Genomic DNA, 26,549 nt, shown 5'->3' with positions numbered 1-26,549 from the left:
ACTGCACTCCAGCCTGGGTGATAGAGTGAGATGCTGTCTCAGAAAAAATAAAAAGTTCCGTGTTTTTCTTAGAGACATCTTTCCTCGAGCCCTCTGATCTCATATGCCATTGTAATCGTAGGATTGCTGCATAGCTATTGGAGCTTCTTTCACCAACATACAATTTTCTTCTCTTCTGTAGTGGATCTCTGATTTCCTGGGTTAAACATCTTCTTTCTTGGTGAATTCCCCTCATTGGGAAATACATCTTCCAGAAGATTCCAAAGAAAAAAAATCCATAGGAAACAAATTTTTGACATTTTGTGTATCTAGAATTATGTTTATTTTATTTTCATGTTTTTGATATCTTGAAAAGGAATACTTTTTCCTAGTACTGCACTCAGAAGCTTTGTGATAGTCTGCCTAAAGGGAGTATTGACAAGTGAAAAAAGTATCCTAGTTTCACCTTGAATTACTTCAAAATGAGGCTGAGCATATTTGTTTTTACTTTTCCATAATATGTCATAGTCTATTCACATGCTTTATCTACTTTTCTATTTGATTATTAGCTTTTAATTTTTTTTTTATAGGAACTCTTTATATATTAAAGAAATCAGTATACTTCCCTTTTTCAACGGAAGGAATTGCTAGTATTTTACAGCAAGGCTCACACCCATGTAGGCAACCTGATCGCCTCTTTTAAAATAAAAAACATATCCTATCCAGTAATTTTTATTTACAATATTTATCCAGTAGACATTCACACATGTGGAAAAACATCTTAGAAACAAGGCTATGCATTGCAGAATTGTGTATAAATAACAAGATTGGAGGCAATCTAAATGTTCATCAATATGATCTAGATACATAAATCATGATTTACTTATTCAGTGGCATATTATGCAGCTGTACACAAAGAACGAGGCAGCTCTAAACATACTGATAAGGAAAGATCTCTGAGACGTAAATTTTTAAAGTTGAAAATACATTACAGAATAGTGTGCATAACAGTTACCACTTCTGAATCAAAAGAAAAACTATGTATGTAATCAATATCTGTTTTTGGACATCTCTGAAAAAATAGTAATTAACTAGTAAGATGGGTTGCCTCTGGAACATGGAACTCAGTAGCTGGAGAGCAGGAGTAAAAAGTATATGGTTTTTCTTTTTGTAACTCCCCTTCCAGGTAGACATAGCACAATTCTGAGTACAGTACTAAGAAAAGGCATTCCTTTCCAAACTATCAATAATGTGAAAATAGAATAAACATATCTCTAGAAACGCAAAATATCAAAAAATTTATTTGCTATGGATTTTTTTTTTAATCTGAAATCTTCTGGAAGATGTATTTCCCCATGAAGGAATATATCAGGAAAGAAGGTATGGGATCTAGGAAATCAGAGATCCAATACAGAAGAGAATTATATACTGGTGAAAGAAGCCCCAAGCCAATAGCTATACAGCAGCTTTATTGATACATAATTTATATCCTCTGAAATTCATCAGTATTGTTTAATTCAATGAATTTTAATATATTGACAGAGTTGTACAACCATCACCACAATATAGTCTTAAAACATTTCCATCATCCTGAAGAGAAACTAGTGCCCATTTACAGTTCTTCTCCATTCCCACTCCCAGTTCTAGGCCATCACTTCTCTTTCTATCTTGACATATTTGTCTTTTCTGGAAATGCTGTATAAGCTTTCATGTCTTTTGAACTTGTTCTCTGTTTTGTATTTTGAAAGTAAAATATTATCTAATTGATCCATTATTATTTCTTCTCAAATGAAGAAACTACAGCATGAAAAATTTAAATGATGTCTTCAGTAGTATAAGCAGTCAAGAGGTGGGGCTAAGAGTAAAATCAGAACATTATGAACCATATCCTACTTCCTATTTTTATTGCACAAATATTAGACCTCATTTTGGCTTAGTATACACTGAAATTTAATCATTGTTCACATAAGCGTAAATTTCTGTAAAAGGTCAAAACATTTACCATTCAGATGGGAAAGAACAACTCATTATACTGCAAAAAGATATGGGTATGAAAATAATACTGTAGAGGCACTTCACTTTTTATTGCCTTATTTTGTTAGGAATCCATAAACACTAATAGAATCTTGTCATATATTACAAAGGTTGGCCATCTGCTAATGTTGAGATTAATAATCTACCCCATGGTTAACTCATAAAATCATACAAATTTAGATTTGGATAGGGGTTTAGAAATTTATCTATGACATTTTCCCAGATTTATTCCCGTAGATACCAGCCAATCTAATTACTTTAGTGACATGTTTAACCTTTGTGAAAATCTCTATATAGATTTATTTTTATGGATATTGTTGGCTGTTAAAATCTAAACTACAAATTTGTAGCCTGTTCCTTCTCAAATGACTAATAGTAATAACAAAAATAATAAGCATGATGATAACACTCTTTGCTCAGTATTTACTGTAAATAAGTAGTTACTGAGCTAGGTAGGTGCTTTACATACATTAAGGTATTGACTTCAGTCATCTAGAATGAAGGCCCTATATTTTTCTTTTTTGAGACGGAGTCTTGCTCTGTCACCAGGCTGGAATGCAGTGGTATGATCTCAGCTCACTGCAACCTCTGACTCCCTGGTTCAAGCAATTCTCCTGCCTCAACCTCCCAAGTAGGTGGGATTATAGGCACTTGCCACCACACCCAGCTAATTTTTGTATTTTTAGTTGAGACAGGGTTTCACCATGTTTGCCAGTGTGGTCTCGATCTCCTGACCTCGTGATCCACCCGCCTTGGCCTCCTAAAGTGCTGGGCTTACAGGCGTGAGCTACAGCGCCCAGCCCGAAGACTCTATTTTCAGCAAAAGAAAGTTTCCAAGAGAGGTTAATGAACATGTCTAATGTCACACAGGTATTAAATGAAAGAGCTCAAATCTGAACCCAGGCTTTAATCAATATGCTTCTGTGTACACTGTTGCGTTAGCCTCATTCCTGACTCATGCTATGCTTTGTCCTCTTGTTTTATTCTTGTTTCACTTCTTGTTTTAATCTAGTACTTTATGTGCTTTGACTTGTTAACTACCTTGCATTTTTTCAAGAAAGTGTTATCTTAAATAAGCAAGCAGATTAACTATTGTATGTTTGTGGTCTTGTACTGTGTTAGAAAAAAAAAAAAAAGAAAAATGTGTGAACACTGATATTTCTTCTGCTAAGGACAAGCTTCCCTCTCATAGAACGGTTTGTCTTTGCCAAGACAAAGTGAGAAGCAATCAATCAATACTGATGGAGCGAATGTGGGGAATACCGAGAATTAATAGCATAGTTCCTGCCCTTTGGTAGCTTACATATTTAATTATTGAGAGAAAACAGGAGCGCAAAACCTCAAATATGTGAAAGGTGATTATTAATGGCACTAATAACAGATCCTTTGTTTTAAGATTTAAGGTGAAGGGGGTAATTGTAGGAGATTTGACAGGTGGGTTTTTTTTTTTTTTTTTTTTTTTTAAGGATTGACAATCCCAGAGGCAAATCAAGAATTTGTAAAAATTTGGGTGCTTTGAAGAGTTCTCTAACAAAGTGTCTGGACAAGATGCTCTTTAAGGGTCTATCCAATTTAAAAGTAATATTATTTTAAGAATTATACAGAATACCATTTGATATAGTGAAATTCCAATTAGTAAAGGGTGAGAGCTTTGCCTGAAGGAGATGTGAGAAACCCCGGAGTGAGTATTGAGAGTAACTGGAGGGACGCAGGGGTATTTGTCATTTTTCTGGATTAGAAGTGCATTTGTGCTTGTGTGTTGGGGGTGGAAGTGAAGGGTGCAGGAGAAGGATGGATACTGGCAAAGTCATTACTCACTGAGCACATTTTCAAGAAGTGGGTTCCCCTCTCGATTTTATTGAGCCTCTGATAAAAACACCTCAAGGTAAAATGTCCATCAAGTTAAAATTGAGACTGTAAAATCTAGCAAAGGGAGTCAATTTGCATAGCCCATTTTAATGCTTCTACTCTCTCTAATCAATCTGAAGACTCAGTTGCTGTCACTCCCATCTCCACTTTCCCTTTCACGCCCCTAAATGTTAAATTCCAACTATTGGTAGCATTGCAACACATCGCTCCATTTGTATCCGTTTTTCCACCCAGGGTATTGCGAATATTTTCTACAGGTGCACACTAATCACCAACTGAAGTGAGAATCACATTTTCCTCCACTTGGCTTGGTACTACAGGTCTTGAAGCAAAAGGCTGCATTTCAGTCTGAGGAGTCCTACTTGCTTGAGAAAGTACTGTTTCTACCAAGTGGTCTTGCGCAATGGGGTAAAGGTTTTTGTTTTAGAGTTTGGAGTCGGTCTGCAAATAAAAGATGGCTTAGGAGAAGCTATCCAATTTTTTTTCCCTTGGCCCGCACAGGTTGACGGCAGACAAGTTGGTACTTGGCTTGGAGGGAAAAGTGGAGGCTGCTTGGGGCCCGTCCCGTAGTCAGGGCCATCCCCCTCAGGTCCAGGGCAGATAGAGCGTAGAGTGCTGTTGGGAGGTTCCCACCCACACCCCTCAAGGAGGGAAAACCAGGACGCCGGAGTCTGCAGCAGTAGGCCAGGTTTCAGAGGGCGGCAGGCGGAGGGCGGAGGGAGGAAGGCGCGCGGAGGCGCGGAGGAGGCGTCGGCGGCGGCGCCCACTCCCCCTAGTCCCCGCGCCCCGCCACTCACCTCCCGCTGCCGGGCGCCGGCGCGCTCGGCTCTTTCCGCCGCCGTCGCTGCCGCGCGCTGCCCCGTGCGCCTCGGCACCTTCGGCAATTTCCGTCGGGCCCTAGCCGCCATTTTCTCGCCGCTTGTGTGGCTCGCTGGCTGCGTGGCTCGGTTCTTGTGAGCGAAGCTTTGTCCGGTTCGGCAATGGACGGGTATGTAATCGGGCCGGCGAGAAGGTGTGTGTGAGAAAGGAGTTGGACAGTCCTTCGGCCCGATCCCGGGCCGGCGAGAAACCCTCCCGCGGCCCCTCCCAGGGCTGGGCTGCCGTTACCCAACCCCCGCCCCATCGCACACACCCCTCCCTTTGCTTCCCCCGGCGGGCTTTGGTCGAGAAAATGAGAAGAAAGCGGGCTTGCAGGCTGGGGAGGCATTGGGGAGATGGCGGGGGTGAGGATCCCAGAGTGGCAGCGGGCTCCGGCTTGGCGGCGGGGGATGGGGTGGGAACCTCATAACGTCTTGCCGGTCCGTCCCTGCCCCCTCTAGGAGCCATTTCGATCCGTACCCTGGGACCCGACCCTTGGGGTAGCGGTGCCTATGAGAGCCAGTGGGATGGGCAGACACAGGCCTGTGGGGTGGGGGAGGCCCTAGGGGAAGAGGAGAGAGGCACCCCATGTGGACCCCAGCCATCTGCAACCTCCCCGGCCTCGCCCGGCCCGCCGTGGTCTGGAGAGATGCGGGTGGCGGGAGCTCCGGGGAAAGCCTAGTGGGAGCCGCTGGGGAAGGGGGGAGGGCGTGCGGCGGCGGGAGGAAGGGGGAGGGCAGATGTCATACTCCTTTGTTTTCATTTGAGTCTGGTAGTGGGGGCGGGAGAGAGGAAAAAATGCCTTTTTGTGGGGACTTAAAACATTCAAGGCTTGGCAAAAGGGCCCAGAAATTAAATCATCTAAAAAACGAAGTGTTTGAGGCCGACATCAGTCACATGGGCAAAGGCCAACAGCAATGGCAGAAACAAGAGCAGATAGTCAACACAGGGCCATCTCTTTAGCTACTTTGGTCAGTTTCTGGAATAACGACTACAAAAAGCCAGAACCATGCTGCATCTTTGTGAACCTGAGTGAAGACAGAATGCTGAGTGAGGTGAGAGGCAAGAGCTCCGGGAAATGATAGGGACCGATGTCTCGCTGATAAGCTTCACACCTGAAAAGAGTAATTTATTTAACTCCTCCTTATAAACGGGGCACGCTTAGGGGCGAAAATATAGCAGTATGCAGCTCTTTTGGGAGTGTAAACGTAGTATCATTTAACAAGCACATTTATTAAAATCAGCGACAGTATTTGAAGAATCAAAAATTTGGTTAAGCGCCTAGAGTTTGGTGTTTTTTAAAATATATTAAAAAGATGGTTTTATAAAAGTTAACGGTCTTACAGAATTTAAATCATCCTAGATGTTATCTAAAGATTATTTGCCAGATGAAACATAGATCCAGAGAAGTTCAGTATTCCCCTCAGATCAACACAGAAATTGATGGCAAAACTTGCACTAGAATTCATGTTTCCTGATTCCTGGCTCCTATGGAGACAAGTAAAGAATTGAAGAGTTAAATTATTAATCTCAGTATACTGGCATTGTAGAAATGGCATGGTGTTTTGGGTTTTGTTCTTTTTGTCTATTGAATGTGTTGTTAAAATATACCACAAGTTTATTGAATTTTGTCTCAGGTTTGAAAGTTATTTTTAGTAACCAGGTTGATAACAGTAGGTAAGTCACTGACCCATCTGTGGTATTTTTTTTTTCCCCATCTGTATGTGAGTGGCTGGAAGACTTATGAATGATGAACTGTCCTAAAAAGTTTTAGAGCCAGTGATTAGAAGAATAACAAGAAGTTGAAACTATTTATTTTTTCTTTACAGAATCGTCACTGAAGTTGCAGTTGGTGTGAAGGTAGGAAAAGATTATGTTTGAAACTGGGATTGTTGGATCTATTATTATGATAATTACTGGAAAATTTTAGTTAGCTTTTGAAAACTATAATGTAGCTAGCAAAACCCAAGTGTAAAATGTTTCCTTTAATTTGTAAAGTTGGACCATATAAAGAGTTTGCAGTCACCATAAGTTTTTCTAGAACTGTCACTGTGTAAGAATAACCTTTTAAAGTAAGTATGAATGATCAAGGAATTAAAAATGCTTTCACACATGGCTTCTTGTGAATATAAAATGATATCGCAGTTTTCTGAGGGGAAATAATGATTTTAAGTGGATGGTAAGTGGTTTGACTTGTATCTTATAATTTTGTTAATCTAAGATTTTTTTCTTTTTTTTTTCTACTTTTTGTCTTATGAAAATGAATATATTTTAGTCAATAATAAGGCACATTAGAAATGAATTATCCTGATCCTTAAAAAGAAAGTTGTTGAGGCAATTAGCTTCAAATTTGAAACAGAAGTTGAGAGCTGGTTTGTTAAAGAAAGGCTTTATGGTAGAGATCGTTTGGAATCTTTCCTTTTTGGCTTTATATCATCATTTAAACTTTAGTTCTAATGCTTACCATTTCCTTTAGTACTTAAAACTTTTAATGTCATAATGTATTGCAATTTTTCTTCCTCTTTTTTTTGAGACTGAGTCTCCCTCTGTTGCCCAGGCTGGAGTGCAGTGATGCAGTTTTGCCTCACTGCGGCCTCCGCCTCCCAGGTTCAGGCAATTCTCCTGCCTTAGCCTCCTGAGTAGCTGGGATTACAGGCACATGCCATTACACCCTGGCTAATTTTTGTATTTTTAGTAGAGGCGAAGGTTCACCATCTTGGTCAGGCTGGTCTCGAACTCCTGACCTTGTGATCCGCCCACCTTGGCCTCCCAAAGTGCTGGGATTACAGGGGTGAGCTGCGGCGTCTGGCCTATATTGTAATTTTTCATTTGCCAGCCTTTCTGCCTTGAGAGGCTGTCTGCTTAGTCCAGTGATGCTAACTGTTCAAACACTTTTTGGAACTCTTGAAATTGCATCCATAATGATGTGATGTTTTTTAGAATACTTTTGGGGATGGTACTGTGTTTTCTTGCTTATTTTCTGTGAACTGACCTATAGTGAACTGGATACTTGTCCATTCTTTAATATCTAGGCTTGTTTCTTGAGTTCAGATTATACAGACTGAGGGAAAAATAATAAGCTCTTTGTGGTGATACTATTTTCCCAGTTGAGATAGTCATGGGATTTAAAATCAGGAATAGCTAAAGAGTGCAAAATGGTAGATGTTGTAGTTACCATCCAAACAGATTTCTCGTGTAAATTTTGTAAAAGAATAAATAATACAAGTGTGACTTGTCCACTATTAGTGGAAAAGGAAAGGAGGTTGTAGGCAAGGCTCAGAATGAGTAGACAGAAGAAAACTGAGGAGACTCAGAATAGGATGTCCAGATGTAATACATTGGTTACACCAGTTTTTTATGTTAGTTGTTTGAGGAGAATACTTTAGAAGATGATATAAAAATAATTGCACATCATTTTTTAAAATCCATTGTTTAATATAAAAGTCTGAATAATTAAAGTTAATTTAATTTTCTAGAATAATGGTTAAGAATTTTTGCTTTAGTGTCAGGCCTGTGTACAAGCAACTAACTGTTCTTTAAAACATTCGTAAATTTGCTTTACAGAAACTGATGGACGTGCATGTTTAAAAAAGTTCAAACTGATTCACAGTTTTTTCTTTTTATTAGGTGTGGGTAATTTTGTGCCTTTTTTCTTGAAATTATTAATTTATGTTACCATCCATATAAACATCTTTACATAATTAGATTCAAACTATTGTTCTGGCCCACATCTTGCCTTTTTAAAAAATAGCTTTATTGAGATATAATTTGACATAAAATAAAGTACCCATATTAAATATACAATGTTTTATCTCATGTATACCCTTGTGAAACCATCACCACAATGAAGATAATGAACATCTATCACTGCCCACAATATCATCTTGCGCCTTTGTAGTCCCTCCCTTCCTGCTTCTCTTTCCCCAAGCAGCCACTGATCTGCTTTCTGTCACTATAGATTAGTTCACAGTGTTTAGAATTTTAGGTAAATGTAATCATATAGTATGTACTTTTTTTGGTCTAGGTAAGTCCACTCAGAATAATTATTTTGAGATTCACCCATGTCGTGTTTCAATAGTCCATTCTCTTTTGTTGCTTAGTAATAATACACTTTATGGCTATACGGCAGTTTGTTAATCCATTCAAGTCTTGAGGGATATTTGTATTGTTTTCCATTTTGGGCTATTAAAAATATAGTTGTCAACGCACTGGTGGCGCAGTGGGTAACGAGTCTGACCGTAGATCAAAAAAAATATATAGTTGTTGTGAGCATTCCTATACCAGTCTTTGTGTGGACATATGCTTCATTTCTCTTGGTGGGGCAGCTGTGATTGGAAAGTCTGGATCTTATGGTAGGCATATGTTTAACTTTTTAAACTGCAAACTTTTTAGAAGTAGTTGTTCCATCTTACATTGCCATCAGCAGGGTATGAAATTTCCAGTCCCTCCACATCCTCTCTAGTGCCTGTTGTCTTGTCTTTTTGATTATAGGCATTCTAGTATATATATAGTGATAGTTCATTGCGTTTTAATTTGCTTTCCTCTCATGGCTGTGATGTTGAACATCTTTTCATGTGCTTTTTGTCAACTGTTAGCTTTGGTGAAGTGTCTGTTTATATCTTTTGCCCAATTTTTTATTGGGTTATTTATTTTTAAATGTGTTTTGAGAGGTCTTCATTCTGGTTGTAAGTCCTTTATCAGATATATGGCCTGCAAATATTTTCTGCCACTTATCTTTTCATTCTCAGCATTGTCTTTTGAAGAACAACAGTTATTAATTATGATGGAGTCCAGTTTACCAATTTTTTCTTTTATGGATTATACTTTCGTGGTTTTGTCTGAGCCATCTTTGCCTAACTGTAAGTCATGAAGATTTTTTCCTTTTGTTAATAATAATAATTTTTTTTTTTTTTTTAAGAGACAGGGTCTGACTCTGTCATTCAGGCTGGAGTACAGTGGTGCAATCATAGCTCACAATTACCTTGAACTCCTGGGCTTTGGCCTCCCAAGTAGCTAGGACTACAGGCACACAGCACCAAGCCCAGCTAATTTTTACTTTTTTTATAGACCTGGTGTCTCTATATTTTGCCCAGGCTAGTCTTGAACCCCTGGCCTCAAGCCATCTTTCTGCCTCAGCCTTCCAAAGTGTTGGGATTATAGGCATGAGCCACTGCACTTGGCCACCTTTGTTTTCTAATGGAAGTTTTATACTTCGGTTTAGCATTTAGGTCTCTTTCATTTTGACTTAATATTTTGAATATGGTACAAAATTTGGGTCAGAAGTATTTAGTTTTGCATGTTGACATCCAGTGTTTACAACGTCATTTATTGAAAAGACTGTCCTTTCTCCATTCACTTGTCTTTGCAACATCATGAAAAATCGGTTATCTCTATATGTATGATTATGTGTCTGTACTGTACTCTTTTGTGTTGACCCATTTTCCTTTATCTAGATGCTAGAAACATACTGTCTTAATCATTGTAGCTTTGTATTGAGTCTTGAAACCACTTAGTCTGGGACCTCCAGCTCTGTTGTTTTTCAAAATTGTTTTTAACTCTTCTGAGTCCTTGGTATTTTCATGAGTCAGTTTTTACAAAAACTACTTGGATTTTAGTGGATTTGACTTGAATCTGTAGAGCAATTTGAGGAAAATTGTCATCTTAACAACTGAGTCTTTCTAACTATGACTACAATTTATGTCTCTATTAGATCTTTAATTTCTTTAAGCAGTGTTTTTATTTTTCAGTGCACAGGTTTTGTTCATTGATAGATTTATCCATAAGTATTTTATATATTTTGATATTATTGTAAATATTTTAAAAACTTCATTTCCAATTGTTTGCTAGTATATAGAAATGATTATGGCATATTGCTCTTCTGTTTTATATATTCCATCAGATTTTCTTGAGAGGGGAGTCTCACTGAGTCACCCAGGCTGGAGTGCAGTGGCATGGTCTTGGCTCACTGCAGCCTCTGCCTACTGGGTTCAAGCAATTCTCCTGCCTCAGCCTCCCAAGTAGCTGGGACTACAGCTGTGCACCACCACACCCTGCTAATTTTTGTGTTTTTAGTTGAGACAGAGTTTCCCCATTTGGCCAGGCTGGTCTTGAACTCCTGACCTCAAGAGATCTGCCTGCCTAGGTCTCCCAAAATGCTGGGATTTCAGGCGTGAGCCACCATCCCCAGCCTATTCCATTAAATTTTCTACATAGACGATATATACCCAATTGTTTTCAGACAGTTTTCTTCCTTTTCTATCTGGGTGCCATTTTTGGTCGTCTTTTTCTTGTCTGTGGCATCCAGTACAATGTTGAATAGAAGTGCTCAGAAGGTATCTTTACCTTGCTCCTGATATTGGGGTGAACACTCTAAAATTTCTTCCTTAACTGATACAATTCACTAGTGAAGCCATGTGGGGCCAGATGTTTGTTTTCTTTGTTGTGAGGTTTTAAACTACATATTCAACTTATTTAGTAGGTATAGGACTAGAGGTTCTGTAGAACTAGTCTACTTCCTCTGAGTTGCTGAATGTATTTGCACAGAGTTGTTCATGCTACTGCTTTTTTTTTTTTTTTTTTTGAGACAAAGTCTCATACTGTTGCCTGGGCTGAAGTGCAATGGGGCGATCTTGTCTCACTGTAACCTCTGCGTCCCAGGTTCATGCGATTCTCCTGCCTCAGCCTCCTGAGTAGCTGGGATTACAGGCACCCAACACCACACCTTTAGTATTTTTAGTAAGACAGGGTTTCACTGTGTTGGCCAGGATGGTTTTGAACTCTTGACCTCGTGATCTGCCCACCTCGGCCTCCCGAAGTGCTGGGATCACAGGTGTGAGCCGCCACACCCAGCCATGATACTACATTTTTACACTTTTGATAATCTGTCGAATGCTTGTGATGTCAGCTCTCTCATTCCCAACAGTGGTAATTTGTGTTATCGTTTTTCCTTGTCTGTCTGGATTGAAGTTTATTGATTTTATTAGTCTCCAAAATAACAGCTTTTGGTTTCATTAAGTTTTCTCTTTTTCTGATTTCTATTGATTTCTCCTGTTTTTATTTTGTTTTGCTTTCTGTTTAGTTTGATCTTTGTTTTCTACTTAGTTAACATTGAAGTTAATATCACTAACTTGATACTTATGTAGGGGTTTAGTGCTATATGTTTCCCTTTTAAGTACTGCTTTCATGGCATTCCTCAAATTTTGATGAATTTTTCATTCAGTTCAAAATACTTTTTTAAACAATTTCTTTGACCCATGGGTTATCGGGAAGCATGTTATTTAATTTCTAAATATTTGGAGTTTTCTACATATCTTTCTGTTGTATATTTGTAATTTTAATTTTATTCTGGCCAGAGAACATATTTTCTAAGACTTGGATCTTTGTAAACATGGAGACTTACTTTATGGTCCAAATATTATTATCTTGTGAAGTATTTACTGAATACTCTGACGATTGCAGATTTGGAAAGCTCTTTGTGCAACTCTTTTCTCTGGTACTTTGACATGTAAACTCTAGTTACTTTGGTCTTCTCTCACAGTTAAAGTAGTCTTTGAAACTCAGCCTGGTTTCCTCATAGCTGTGCTATGGCCTGGACACTCAAGGGAGTAAGCTGAGGCAAACATGGACTTACATTTGTTTTCTGACTTTCAGGGATTGTTGTCCATCATTGCCTGATGTCCAGTGTCTTGAAAACACATTGTTCTGTATATTTGTTTGATTTTTTTGTTGCTGTTGTTTCAGCAAGGCAAATCTGGGTCATCTTATTCCATCTTGACTGGAAGTAGAAGTCCACTGTTTTTTTCTAATTATGTAATGTGTTCTCAGCAGTTAGAGAGCAACCTCATTCTTTGTTAATGACAATGGATACTCTTGTGTAGTTGCACCACAGTGTAGTTACTGGATATACCACAATTTAGTTTCCTACATTGATGGAGATTTAGGTTTGAGTCCAGTTTGTAGTTATAATGTATGGAAATATTTAGAATAGAAGTAAAAATGCTATGTCAAATGAAATTTATTTATTTATTTATTTATTTATTTTAATTTGTACACAATAGAAATTTATTTCTCACAGTTCTGGTGGCTGGGAAGTCCAAAATCAAGGTATTGGCAGATTCAGTGTCTGCTGAGGGCCCAGTCTCTGCTTACAAGATGGTATCTTATTGCTATGTCCTCATATGGTAGAAAGGGACAAAAAGGGAACACTGTATCCTCACATGGCAGAAGAGACTGAAGGACCAGGCAGCTCTAGAGTCTTCTTTTTTTTTTTTTTTTTGAAATTTATTCTTAAAGAGTGATTGTAAACTACAATGCCAGAATATTCATTTGTTTTTCACAAGTGTGTATGGGAGTGCCTGTTTTTCCATGCCCTTGGCAATTCTAGGTTTTATCAAAATTATTAGCTAAATTTTACACTGAAATGTATTTTATAATTTATATTTTGAAATGGGTGAGGTTTTTCAAATTTGGCTATTTATATTTCATTTTCTGTGAACTGTCTGTTTGTCTACTGGACCTAGTTTAATGGTCATCTTTAATCACAGTTCCTTGTATAAAAAAATTCATTTTGTATGCATTGTAGATATTTTTTCCTTGAGGTTTTTTGTTTTGTTTTGTTTTTACTTTTTTGACATTCTTTGTATAGTCTTAGACATACACATATTTGAATTGAGTGATTTCACTTTTTAAAATCCATTTGATAATTAAAATTTTTAACCTCAGCTTCTTCATCTTTAAAATTGGGATTTTAATAGTTGTGAATATTAAATGTGATTGTGCATAAAAAGTATTTTCTGCAAACTAGGTCCTCAGTGTTAATATGTTTACACTACATTTAGACTATCCAAGTTTTTATGGCTTTAGGATACAAATGAAATCTCATTTTCCATTATTTTATAAATTTGTTGTAGTTATTCAGAATCTCTTCTTGATTTTAGACTTTTTTTTTGTTTTGGTTACCCCAGCGAGACTATAAGAAAGCATATTTGTGAGTTTTTAATAGGAGATTTGTTGCATTTCTTTAAAATGGCTTTTTATATTCTTTGTAGTTTGTAATTTAGGGATGTCATTTCTGTACTGTTAACCATTTTGCCAATGTGAAATCCATGCAGGGTAGTGGGCCTGTTGCTTGGGAAAACAGAATTGTGTGAAATGACTATAGAATAATACAAGATGGTCCCCAATATGGTAAAATGTTACCTTTTTAGATACGGATTTAAAATACGGTGAAATTTATAGTAGTGTTCTTTAGTAAGTTAACTTAATATATCAAGATGTTATAACTGGATAGCTAATAATAACCTATTTCTTAAAATGTTAGCTTTTCTAAGTATTCTGAAAGTACTGGTTGTAAATTGCTGAACTCACAATTTAAATTATGACTATTCACCATTATTGGCTTGCACAGAAAATTACAATCAAAGAATGCTAAATGTAACTTTTAGGTAATAGTTGAGTATAATTGGTTGTTTATAATAGATGTGTTCAAAACTTCGGGTGTTTAGGTTTTGACTTTCCTCAAAATGCTTTTCTTAAATGCTACTAAATGCTTGCTCTAGGGTGTTTTTATTGGAATTTCAATTAACAGATATTTTAATGTCTACGAAATGACAGTACTATGTTAAAAATTGATGTTTCAGAAATATTCAAGGCAGAATACATGTTCCTTGAGGGCAGTGACCCTATTTGTTATATTTGTTGCTCCATCATTAATAGTACACGTATTAAGTAGTGTGTACACACATAATATTTAATAACTCTTAGAAGTATCACAGGCTTTAATATGCTCTTAATCTTATGAGCCATTTATCAATAAAAAGATGAATACCAAGACTATGTCTTACAGGACCTCATCTAGTTGGAGAAATACGGACCAAAGCTTTTAATTAAGTGCTATATAGCTATAGTAGAAAATACTGGTTTGGGTTGGTAGGCTCAACTGTGAACTGTCTGTTATAGAATGGGTGATAGAGGAAGGAGTGGAGAGCAACAGGCATTGAGAGAGTGACGTAACCAAAGTTGTGTCTGTAGGATCACATAAGTTTACAGCTATTGAGCACGGAGTTGAATACTTTGGCTTTTATGGCTAACGATTTATATATGGATATGAGAGAAAAGATAGAATGGCAGATAGGTTATATAAGGCCTCAATTACAAGTTGTGAAATTTGTACTTCATCTAGTAGGCATCATTCTATATACCTGTAAGTTTCCACATAAAAGTAGCTCATTATTCTGTTTTCTTTAGAATGTAGAGAATGATCTCCAAAAAGATTGGCTTCAATATTTCATGGAATGCTATGAATTAGAATCCTGAGTCTCTGTAATTGTTCATTATTTTAATCTCTTGGTCTGTGTGTGTTGCTAAATTGTAGTAGCTTTCTTAACTTAATTCTAGGCATACCACAGTAGGGGATAAGGTGGTTAAGTGATATTTCTACTTTAAAAGTAATAAGGTGTCACAGAAAGTTATCAAAAGAGATTTTTTTTGCACTAAATCTGCACTAAATATCTTTGTTTAATGAATAAAAAAATAAACATTACTCAGTTCAGCACAGAGAGAGAGAAGAAAATAGCAGAAGGGTTAAAAATATGTTGGAAAGGAAGAGAAGTTCTAATAAACATCTAATTAGAGTTCCAGAAAGAAATTAAACATTGCTGAAAGGCCAAATTTGAAGTGCTAAAAGCTGATAATTTTCTAGAATTGGTGAGCTATGTGAGTTATCAGATTTAGGAGGCACAAAAAAACCTAGACACATTACAATGAAAGAGCAGAACACGAAAGACAGAGAGATCTTTAAAGCAGCCAGAGAAAATGAGATTCCCTAAGGAATAAGAACTAGAAAGACCCAATATGCTTCATCAGCATAGGCATTCAGAAGATAGTGGAATAGTATTTTCAAAGTTTTGAGTGAAAATAGCTGTCCACCTATTATTTTATAGTTAGCTAAATTATCATATGAGAAGAACAAAATAAAGACACTTTTTGAAACACTTCATTCTGCCTCCAAAAAAGCAATTTAGGAAATTTATCAACAGACCCACTGAAGGAGTTTCTGGGGTTTGTATTTCAGGAAGAAAGCCAATGACACCAGAAAGGAGGTCTGAGGTAGAAGTTAGGCTAATTAAGAAATTGGTATGCCTGTGGGTAAATCTAATTACTGACAATATAAGAATGTAATAGCAGTGTTTGATAAGGGGGTTAAAAATAGAATTAAACATAATAAATTATAACAATATGTAAGAGAGCAGTAGGGTCCCTGGAGTTAAGTTCTGATGATCTAATATTGCTTGGAGTTTTGTTGTCAGTTACAGTAGCTACCTGTCATCTTGTTACTGAGCACTTGACATGTACATAGTTTAAGCTGATCTTCTACCTTAGTTGAAAAATACAGATTTCTAAGCCTTAGTCTGAAAGATGAATGTATTTTTTTTTTTTTTTAAGAGATGGGGTTTCCCCATGTTGGCCAGGCTGGTCTCAAACTCCTGACCTCAGGTGATCCACCCACCTTGGTCTCCCAAAGTGCTAAGATTACAGGTGTGAGCCACCACACCCAGCCAAGAATGTATTTTATCCCAGGTTTTTATATTGGTTACATGTTGAACTGATAGCATTTTGGTATTTTGGGTTAAATGAAATTATCTGTTGCCTTTTCCTTTTGCTTTCTTTTTTTCCTTTTTTAAAGATAGAGTCTTGCCCTGTCCCCCAGGCTAGAGTTCAGTGGCATGATCATGGCAGCCTCAACCTCCTGGGCTCCAGTGATCCTCCCATCTCAGCCTCCCAAGTAGCTGGGACTACCGGTGTGTGCCACTACACCAGGCTAATTTTTGAGTTTTTTTGTAGAGACAGGGTCTCACTGTGTTGCCTAGGCTGGTCTCAAACTCTTGGGCTCAAGTGATCCTCTTGCTTTAGCCTTGCAAAGTGCTGAGATTACAGGACTGAGCCTGGCCAGCTTTTTCTTTTTACTTTTCAAAATGTGGCTAATAGAAATTTATGAGATTATATATATGGTTCATACTGCATTTCTTTTGAACTGTGCCAGAGTGAATCAGATAAGCTTGCATTTTAAAATCCTAAGGGTGAACACAATAGAGATAGAACACAAAAAATTGGAGAGGGAGGCTGACTGAAATTACGTATGTGTAATCCAAAAGAAGGAAGAAAAAAAGGAAAGAATAAGACACAAAGTGAGCTTATGTGTTAAGAGTGTGGAAAGGTTCTGTGAAGGGTTCCTTAGAACCTTTAAAGGTAGGATTTTCTCGTCAGGTTGCAGGAAAGAGTGGCATTGTTCTTGTTCATTTTGGGTAGAGAAAGCTACAGTAACAAGTAATGATGAGGAAAATTGGGATATGTTGAGGAAGTAAGTAGGTTGTTGGAATGTAGGTTGAGTTAGAGTAGCTGAAGACAAAATTTAAAAAGTAGGTTTTGACAGTAATATGGAGAGTTTTGAGTGCAAAGGATTTGCAGTGAGGACCTATGAAAATTTGATCCGTTTTCTCCTATCAGTATTTATGTTTAAATAAACTTGATTCTTTGTGAGTATTGTTAATATATGTTTTCATAACTACTGTTATAGTAGCATTTTTTTTTAACTAGCTTGCTTTCAAGCCATGCTATTAATTAAATATTTGTGGGCCATTTTAAGGCTTCTGTTCTTCATTTGTGATGAACTTCTGAGAAGAGTTAGGTTTTTTAAGTGTTGAACTCCCTCTAATAAACAATAGTTCCACTTTCCTAAACTTCTCAAAAAGGTATTTTGCTATTTGATACAGATAGTTGTGTAGGCAAGCTGTTACCAGGGTTTCAGTAAGACATACGTGTTCGCTATTTGTTTTAAGCAAACTCTTTCCTCATTTACTCAAATTGTAGCAAACACATACTATACCCATTTCCAGTTCTTTGTCTTAATAGTTCAACTATTAAAAAAAGGAGTGATACGTAATATATATGTATATATATTCTTGCTTGGCTTTGGGTTGAATTTGTAAGGTGTTTTTAAAAAATACTTTAGATTGGCCGGGCGCGGTGGCTCACGCCTATAATCCCAGCACTTTGGGAGGCCCAGGCGGGTGGATCACGAGACCGAGAGATTGAGACCATCCTGGTCAACATGGTGAAACCCCGTCTCTACTAAAAATACAAAAATTAGCTAGGCATGGTGGCGCGTGCCTGTAATCCCAGCTACTCAGGAGGCTGAGGCAGGAGAATTGCCTGAACCCAGGAGGCGGAGCTTGCGGTAAGCCGAGATCGCGCCATTGCACTCCAGCCTGGGTAACAAGAGCGAAACTCCGCCTCAAAAAAAAAAAAAAAATACTTTGCATTGTTGTATTGATTGGGTTTCAGCCCCTTTTGTACTTAAGTGATGATGAACGAGTCTTTTATTCTCTTAATTTCCCTTTCCTAGTTTGTAATATTGAGGATAATAATTCCTAACTTGTATGATTGTTTTGAAGATTGAATAAGACAATAATATTGGTAGGAGCTATTTATAATCTTTCTCTCTTATGTACAATTCAAATATATGTGGGTTTAAATACCAAAATACCTCTTTAAAAAGTCTGAGCTGAAATGGACACTTTTTATGTAGAAGTAGTATTTAAGAAACATTTAAATTATGGTATATAATGTCTTATAACGTACTAGTATAATAAATGCACAGTGAAGCTTTTTATAGCTTTGTGTGTTTGCAAATTGTCTGGTTTGATTTTGAATTGTTAGCAGGTTTTAAAAATATGTTTATGAAGTGAAATACTCATTTTGAGATTGTTGTTTATCAGTGGGCCTTGAGATACTTTACAAAAGAATGCTTTGTTTCATATTCTTTTCTCAGTATTTTATGTCTAGTAACTCATATGAAAAAATGATTAGATAAGTGTATTTTTATATGCTGATTACAGCATTATTTAAATAGTAGAAACAATAAATGTACAGTGATAAGAAAATGGATAAATTCTGTTCATAACCATTACAAATGGTGTTTCCTAAATTTTTTTGTATATGTGAAAAGTAGGATTAAAAATAACTTTGACAAATACATACAATTTATATGTGTCCCCAAAAGCTGGAGGGCAGTATACCAAAATAGAGTATTTTTCTTCAGGTTGATGGGAATAAGTTTTCATAATTCTTTTCATTTTTTATAATTGTTTTCTATTTATTTTCTCTATATTCCCGTTTTTAAGTATTTTATGATTAAGTTATTAATATTGCTTAATTGGTTAAACATTGACTTTTTCTTGTTTCTTTAAAAAACTTTGCATATTATAACTTAATATAAATCTTTTTGTGGTAAAAAAAAAAAAAACATAAAATTTACCATCTTAACCATTTCTAAGTGTACACTAAAGTTTAAGTATTCTTATATGTACTTAATAATAATCCATTGTTGTGAAACCCATCTCCAGAACGTTTTTCATTTTGGAGAACTGAAACCCTATACCCATTTTAAAACTCCCCTTTTGTTCTTCCCCTTTCCCCTGATAACCAGCACAGAAATAACAAATGTCCAGTGATAAGAAAATGTGTCTATGAATTTGAGTACTTTAAATACATCACATAGGGTGAATTATACAATATAGATTAAGAATCCCTAATCTGAAAATCCAAAGTCTGAATGCTACAAAATCTGAAACTTTTTGAGCACTTATGTGATGCTCAAAGGAGGTACTTAATAGAACATTTTGGATTTTAGATTTTCAGATTAGGAATGCTCAGATTGTGTTTGTCCTTGTGTGACTGGCTTATTTTCACTTAATATAATGTCCTCAAGGTCCATTTGTGTTGTAGCATGTAACAAGATTTCCTCCCCTTTTAAGGCCGCATAGCATTCCATTGTGGTACACGAAAGTTCGTTTGAAGCCCCCTGTGTCATAACTCAGGTTTCCATAAGAAAATACCATAGACTGAGTGACTTAAAAAACAGAAATTTATTTTCTCACAATTTTGGAAACTGGGAAGTCCAAGATCAAGGTATCAGCAAAGCAGTTTTCCTTCAGAGGCCACTTCTTTTGAAGTGAAGCCACTGTTTTACTTTGTGTGCTTCACATGATCTTTTCTTTGTGAGCACACTTAGGGGGAGTGGGTGGCACAAGCTCTATGGAGTTTCTTCTCATAAAGGCATTAACCCCATCATGAAGGCCCTACTTTCTCATCTCATGAAATCCCCCCCGTTAACTCCCAAAGGCCCTATTTCTAAACTGCATCACATTTTGGGGTTAGGGTTTCAGCATGTGGCTTTCGGGGAAACATAAGCATTCAGTTCATAATACTCTGCATGTAGTTGACCTGTATTTCCACTCCAGGTAATTACTATCCTTAATTTGATGTTTACCATTCCTATAAATTTCTCTTTTACTACATGTTTATGTATTTTTATCTTAAGCGATATATGGTTTTGTTTTGCATGTTTAAACTATGGATTACTGTGATGCCGTATGTATTCTGTAACTTGCTCTTTTTGTTCAGTGTTATTTTTGTTTTCTAAGTTTATATACATATCTCTAATTTTCATTGCCATGTAGTACATGATATATGAATATCTTGTTGACACATGAGGCAATATTTGACAAGATTGACTTGTCAGATATTTTAAATTTTTTTCAATTACAAACTGCTGCTGTAGGCATTCATATGGATGTTCTAACATGTTAATATTAGAGTTTCTCATAGATTGTGTATGTTTTTAAATCAATTGAATATTAACATAGTGCTTTCATAGGCGATTATACCAATTATACTGTTAGTGCTGGATGTACAACATTCTTGTTTCTATACATTCTTTTAAAATTGGGATTGTTGGACTTTTTAATTGTTGCCAATCAAATGTATATGGGAAGGATATCTTGTGGTTTTTGTATTCCTTATTAATGCTTTCTTCTTATTATTTTTTGAGACGAAGTTTTGCTCTTGTTGCCCAGACTGGAGTGCAGTGGCGTGATCTCAGTTCACCGCAACTTCTCCCTCCCAGGTTCAAGGTATTCTCCAGCTTCAGCCTCCCAAGTAGCTGGGAATACAGGCATGCATCACCATGCCTGGCTAATTTTGTATTTTTAGTAGAGACAGGGTTTCTCCATGTTGGTCAGGCTGGTCTTGAACTCCTGACCTCAGGTGATCCACCTGCCTCAGCCTCCCAAAGTGTTGGGATTACAGGCATGAGCCACTGCGCCCAGGAAATTTTTCAATTTTTTGTAGAGATGAAGTCTCACTATATTACCCAGGTTGGTTGTGAATGCCTAGGCTCAAACAGTTCTCTCAAACTGATCTCCTGAAATGCTGGGGTTACAGGAATGAGTCACTGTGCTTGGCCTGTTTTGTTATATGTCCTACAGATAACTCCTTCCTCTCTGACCTGTTTTCTTTTTACACTGATGAATAGAAGTTGTAAATTCTAATGTAACATTTATGTTTTTCTTTTTTAAAAATATTCAACCTAAGGCCTTACATACAGGCTTGTGGATTTTATTTTGAAAGTTTATTTCACATTTAGGGCCATAATCTACCTGGCATTTTTTTTTTGTGTAGCATATGGTACAGGTTTAATTATTTTTTCTATATGGATAGCAAGTTTAGTACTTACTTGATTATTCAGCTTTTCTCCAATGATCTGCATTCTCAGCTCTTCAGGTTTCCATAGATTCACAGAACTGTTTCTGTGCTGCGTGTTGTAGCGCTACAACAGTGTCTTAATTACTATAGCATCAGCATAAATCTTGGAATCTTGTACAGTGAGTGTCAAAACTTTGTTTTTCAAAATTGTCTTGGTGTTTTCTTCACTGTATGTATTTTAAGATCATTTGGATAAGTTTTGTGAAGACTTTTTGGGTCTTATTTATACTTGCCTTAATTTAGTAGTTAATTGGGAGAACATTATATTTGCATTATCAAAATAAAATGGTGATATTGTTTTGAGGGGAAAGGCAGAGAACTATAACATTTCTTTGAAGAATTTTCTACTTTCTTCCTCATGATATTTTCTCTAAGAGACATGCTTAATGCAGAAAATAATGTTAAAAGGATTTTAAACAGCTTATATGTAAGGAGTGAGGGAACAGTCATACTTTGACAAATAGTTCGATTTTTGTAAAACTATACTTTCCTAAAAAATTGTTTCATCGAGAGCTTCAAATTTCTCAGAATTTTATAGCATTCTCGAATTCTCGCTTTTATTACTAATATCAAGTACCTATGTTTTTTCCTGTTTCTTGATTTGTCATAGAATTTATTTTACTAATCTTTTCAAAGAAGCAACCTTTTTACTTATTTAATTTTTCATTGGGGGCAGGGGAGGGATTTACTTTAATTTGATCCTCAACTTCTTTCTTTTCTTGTTTTAAAATGGATTTGAGTTTAAAGGTGATCATAGCTTTGGCAATTTTTTTTTTACTTTTAGAGTTCTGTTTTTTCTTTTTTGTAAACTTTATTATAAAGGCTTTAAGCTATACAAAAGTAGAGGGAATAGTATATACTTTTTGTTCTGTTGGAGAATATTAATGCAAATTGCAGATCATATCATCCTCAGATATGTCAGAATGTGTCTCTAGCAGATATAATTTCTCTTTTAAGTGTAACATTGGTACCATTATAAAATTTAAAATAATTTCTTAATGTCATTTAATCTCCAGTATTCAGAATACTTTTTTTTCATTATTTTTTCTTGCCTTTTCTCTATTGTTGTTGTTGTTAAACTGAGTCATATGTATTTCCACTTTCTGGATTCTGCTGATTATACCTCCATGTTGTCGTTTCATATGTTCCTCATGTAGACAAGTTTACCTGAAATACATGGGGTTGATCAGATTCTGGTTTAATTTTTATCAAGAATATTTTGCAGATATACTTTGTGTAATTCCTATTGTATCTCGCTAAGGGGATCAGAATGTGTCCTTACCTCTTCATGGTGTTAACATTTATCAGTAGGTTCAGGTGTCAGCTTGATGCATCTGTTACAGAGTGCATCATCCTTTCTCCTAATAGTTTTTAGTAGCTAGTGATTGCATAATTATATTGGGTATTGCAAAAGTGGTGCTATTCTTTTTTTGTGTGTATATTAGAATTCTTAAAAATTTTATCCATCAACTATTTGGTCATACTTAAGTACCCTTTTTTATAAGAAAAACAGGAGAGATTTTAACTTTCTAAGTTTTCTGATGAGTTAGTACCCTAACAAACAACCTCCAGTATAACCAATATGAGTTCCTTTTTGTTGCTGTTAGTACTGTCACAAAAGCAAAGATTTTAATAACATTTATTTTCTAGTGTATTGCCGTGATCATTCCTAAAATTTCTAAGCTATTTTATTAAATGAAAAGAGAACAATGCTAAGCAGCTTGTATGGTATGGTTTTTTTTGTGTGAATGTTAAAAATGTATATATGTAAGTTTGAGGAAAATAATTGTATGAAAATTCAGAATAAACGAAAGTAAACAAGAACATCTTTATATTTTCTGGGTTGTTAAAAATTTTCTCAGTTAATGGTTGCATTTTTTTAATGTAAAAAATGTCATTGGGGTTATCTGGGCAGAAAGATTATAGTCCATGATGCCTCTGATTGTGTATATGCCTGTATTAAAATATGCGATAAATGCTATTTTAAAAAATGTCTTATTACATAGAAAAGAAGACCAGAATACTAGCTCTCCAGGTCTCATATCTTGATCAGAGAAAATTAGCTAGCGAAACAACCGTAACTTAGGGATAGCTTTATTTGTAGGAAGTGTTATTTAGTATGCCATGTTCCAGTAAATATTAAAAGTCATTGCAAAGTGTTTAAAAGAGCATCTTATCTTTTTTTGTAGGTAATAATATTGGCTATCTGTGTAATGTCTTAAGTTAATTAAATTATCCTCATCTTATTTTTTTGTGTACATTGTTTATAAAATAGTTAATGTCATCATCTTACTCTACCATTTCGATTGTGGTTTGATCATTCTTTTACTATTTTTACTTGTTAGTAAAGCCTTTGTACCTATTACATTTTGATAAAGATGAATTTTATAACATGCCTAGTTTTACTTAAGTGTCTTATTTAAATTTTCTCATTGTTATTCTTTCTTACTTAGGTTTCTTATTGTCATGGTTTATATCTGTTTTCAGGTGTAATAGTCCTTCCACAAATGTATCCCATTTTGGATGATAAAATATCTGATCACCTTATCCTTATAGTTTTCTCCCTAGAATCTTCTTTGTTATATTAATTAAAGTTTATATGTGAGAATGTTATGAAATACAAGAAAACAAACATCGTGAACCTACTACTCAAATAAAAAACTTGAATGTTACCAATATTGTTGTGTATTCCATGTGCAACAATATTGCTTTTTAATCTCCCTTTTTACCCTATCATGGGTAGGTGACTGCCACAACTTTTCCCTTAATTTTTCAATATGGATTTTTCATGTAAATGACAAAAATATATTTAGTTTAGGGTTTGTTTTTTTTTTCAGTTATGGAAATGGTATGCCCATATAATGTTTTCTGTGTTTTGTGTTTTCATTCAATAATGATTCTAATAAATAGCCATATTTTGTGAGTAGTTATATAATAATCATTGTGGTATACTTTTTTTGTGGAAATACTCATTTTATCTCTTTTACTGGAAATGTGGGTTGATGAACATTTCAATATTTAAAGATTTTGACTTCGGCTGGGCATGGTGGGTCACACCTGTAATCTCAGCACTTTGGGAGGCCAAGGAGGGTAGATCACGAGGTTGGAAGTTCGAGACCAGCTTGGCTAACATAGTGAAACCCCTGTCTCTACTAAAAATACAAAAATTAGCTGGGTGTGATGGAGGGTGCCTGTATTCTCAGCTACTTGAGAGGCTGAGGCAGGAGAATCGCTTGAACCTGGGAGGCAGAGGTTGCGGGGAGCTGAGGTCGCCCCATTGCACTCCAGCCTGGGTGACAGAATGAGACTACGTCTCAAAAAAGAAAAAAGAAAAAAATAAGATTTTGTCTTTAAGAACAATACTGCTGTGAACTTTTTTGTACTTGTTTCCTGGTGCATTTATGCAAGTGTTTTTGAGAGTATATATCTAAAGGTATAGGTATGTATTGCTAGTATGTAGAGTAAACTTCATGAGACAGTACTAGATTATTTTCCAGTGTATTGTCCCTATTTATGTTCTCACCAGTAGTGCATACTAGTTCTTGCTGTTTCAGATCCCTACCAGCACTTGGCTAAGTATTTAATTTCTTAATTTTTAACAATGTGGTGTGTTGTATCTTCTCTGGTCTTTGTCTTTGCCTGATTATAAATGAGGTCTTACATCTTTTTTTTCCCACCTTTATGGCCTTTGGATGTTTCTGTTTCATGAAATTCTGTGAAATGCCTATTCGTGTTTTTTGCCTGATAAAAATTTGAGTTTATTATTTAACTGATTTTGTAGTTTTAAAAAATTGCTGGGGGCAGTGCCCTCTGTAATCTTAGCTATTTGGGAGGCTGAGGCAGGAGGATTGCTTGTGGGGCCCAGGAGTTTGAGGCTGCAGTGAGCTATGATCATTCCACTGCAGTCTAGTTTGGTGGCAGAGCAAGACCTTGTCTCAAAAACAAAAAAAAGTGTGTGTTTTACAGCTACTGGTTGTCTTTTGGTTATTTGTGTTGCTGGTGTCTTTTCCCAGTCTTTATGCTGTCCTGTCTTGTTCGATCGATTGATCGATCTTCCTACCTACCTTCATACCTATCTATCTATCTACCTACGTACCTACCTACCTACCTACCTACCTACCTACCTACATGTGCAGGTTTGTTACGTGGGTATGGTATGATGTTGAGTTACATGTGCAGGTTTGTTACATGGATATATGGTATGATGTTGAGATTTGCAATACAAGTGATCCTGTCATCCAGATAGTGAGCACAGTACCCAACAGTTAGGTTTACAATACTTTCCCCCCACCCAACCCTGCCACTAGTTCCCAGTGTTATATTGTTGCGAATTAATACACATTCTTAATGTATAGAGTGTTAATATGGCCACAAATTCCCATTGCATCTTAGACAAAAATCATTTATATGATCCCATTCTTTATACGTTCCAAATTTTCCTTTGCTCTTCTGGACATCTTCCATGTTGATTGTTGTAAGTCTTGAAAGAAATCTCTACTAACAGTTTTTAGCTTTTCAGCTGTTGCTGTGATAGTTTATTATAAAGAAATTTTGTAGTAGAATTTATCAGTTTTTTTCTTCATACTCAGTTTCCTTGTGTCTTAATTTAAAAATTCTTACATACTCAGAGTTCATAAAGGTATTATATTTTCTTCTGAAATTTTAAAACATTTTGCTTTTTATGTTTATCTCTGTCAGAAAATTATTTTTGTGTATTGTATTTGGTAGGGATCCGGCTTTATTTTTTGCCTTTATTAAAATAGTCAATTAAATGGAAATCTCTGTAGTGACTTTTTCGTAGTACAGGTGTATATATCATAAGGTGAAGGCTGCGAAAACTACCATAACAAAATGCAGAACATAGTGGCATAAATAGACGAGAAGGTTTTTTTTGTTTATTTCTTTCTTTTTCTCTCATAGCAAAAATCCTTCTGATAAGAAAGTGGTATCAATCTGCTTCATAAGGTTATTCACTGGGCCAAGTTTCTTTCATATTGTTACTTCACTAATCCCTAGGCTTTTGTTCTTGGCTTCGTAGTCTGTTGATGTGTAATTGTGCTCTCCTTGTTTTAAAAACAAGTTTTCCCTGTAGTTGTCTTATTTTGTCTTTTTTTTTTTTTTTAAAAGTCAGCTTTTGACTTTTTTGATCGTCTTCATTGTCCCATTGTTTTCTCTATTTTTATTGGGTGTGTGAATCAGTGCTTTTG

At 36.1% G+C, this 26,549-nt stretch overlaps 1 protein-coding gene across 5 annotated transcripts in view; it reads left to right on the top strand.

The window, feature by feature from the left end:
- Window positions 1-4,781: 4,781 nt before the first annotated feature.
- The window catches only part of PTBP2 (polypyrimidine tract binding protein 2), an 83,652-nt gene continuing 61,884 nt past the window's right edge, over window positions 4,782-26,549 (top strand). For 2 of the 5 annotated variants that reach the window (XM_012458476.3, XM_012458474.3), the window contains exons 1-2: window positions 4,782-4,870; window positions 6,570-6,600. In XM_012458476.3, coding sequence (XP_012313899.1) covers window positions 4,863-4,870; window positions 6,570-6,600 — 39 coding nt within the window. In that variant the 5' untranslated portion in view covers window positions 4,782-4,862. Of the gene's footprint in view, window positions 4,871-5,524; window positions 5,796-6,569; window positions 6,601-26,549 lie in introns of those variants that run through there. The other 3 variants (XM_012458475.2, XM_012458473.3, XM_012458478.3) reach the window with 2 other exon arrangements.

This window comes from Aotus nancymaae, unplaced genomic scaffold (genome assembly GCF_030222135.1).
Source record: "Aotus nancymaae isolate 86718 unplaced genomic scaffold, 86718_ANA_hifiasm-v0.15.2.pri h1tg000103l, whole genome shotgun sequence".
In the NCBI taxonomy this organism is placed as follows: Eukaryota; Metazoa; Chordata; class Mammalia; order Primates; family Aotidae; genus Aotus; species Aotus nancymaae.
This window is presented reverse-complemented; position numbering and strand designations above follow the sequence as displayed.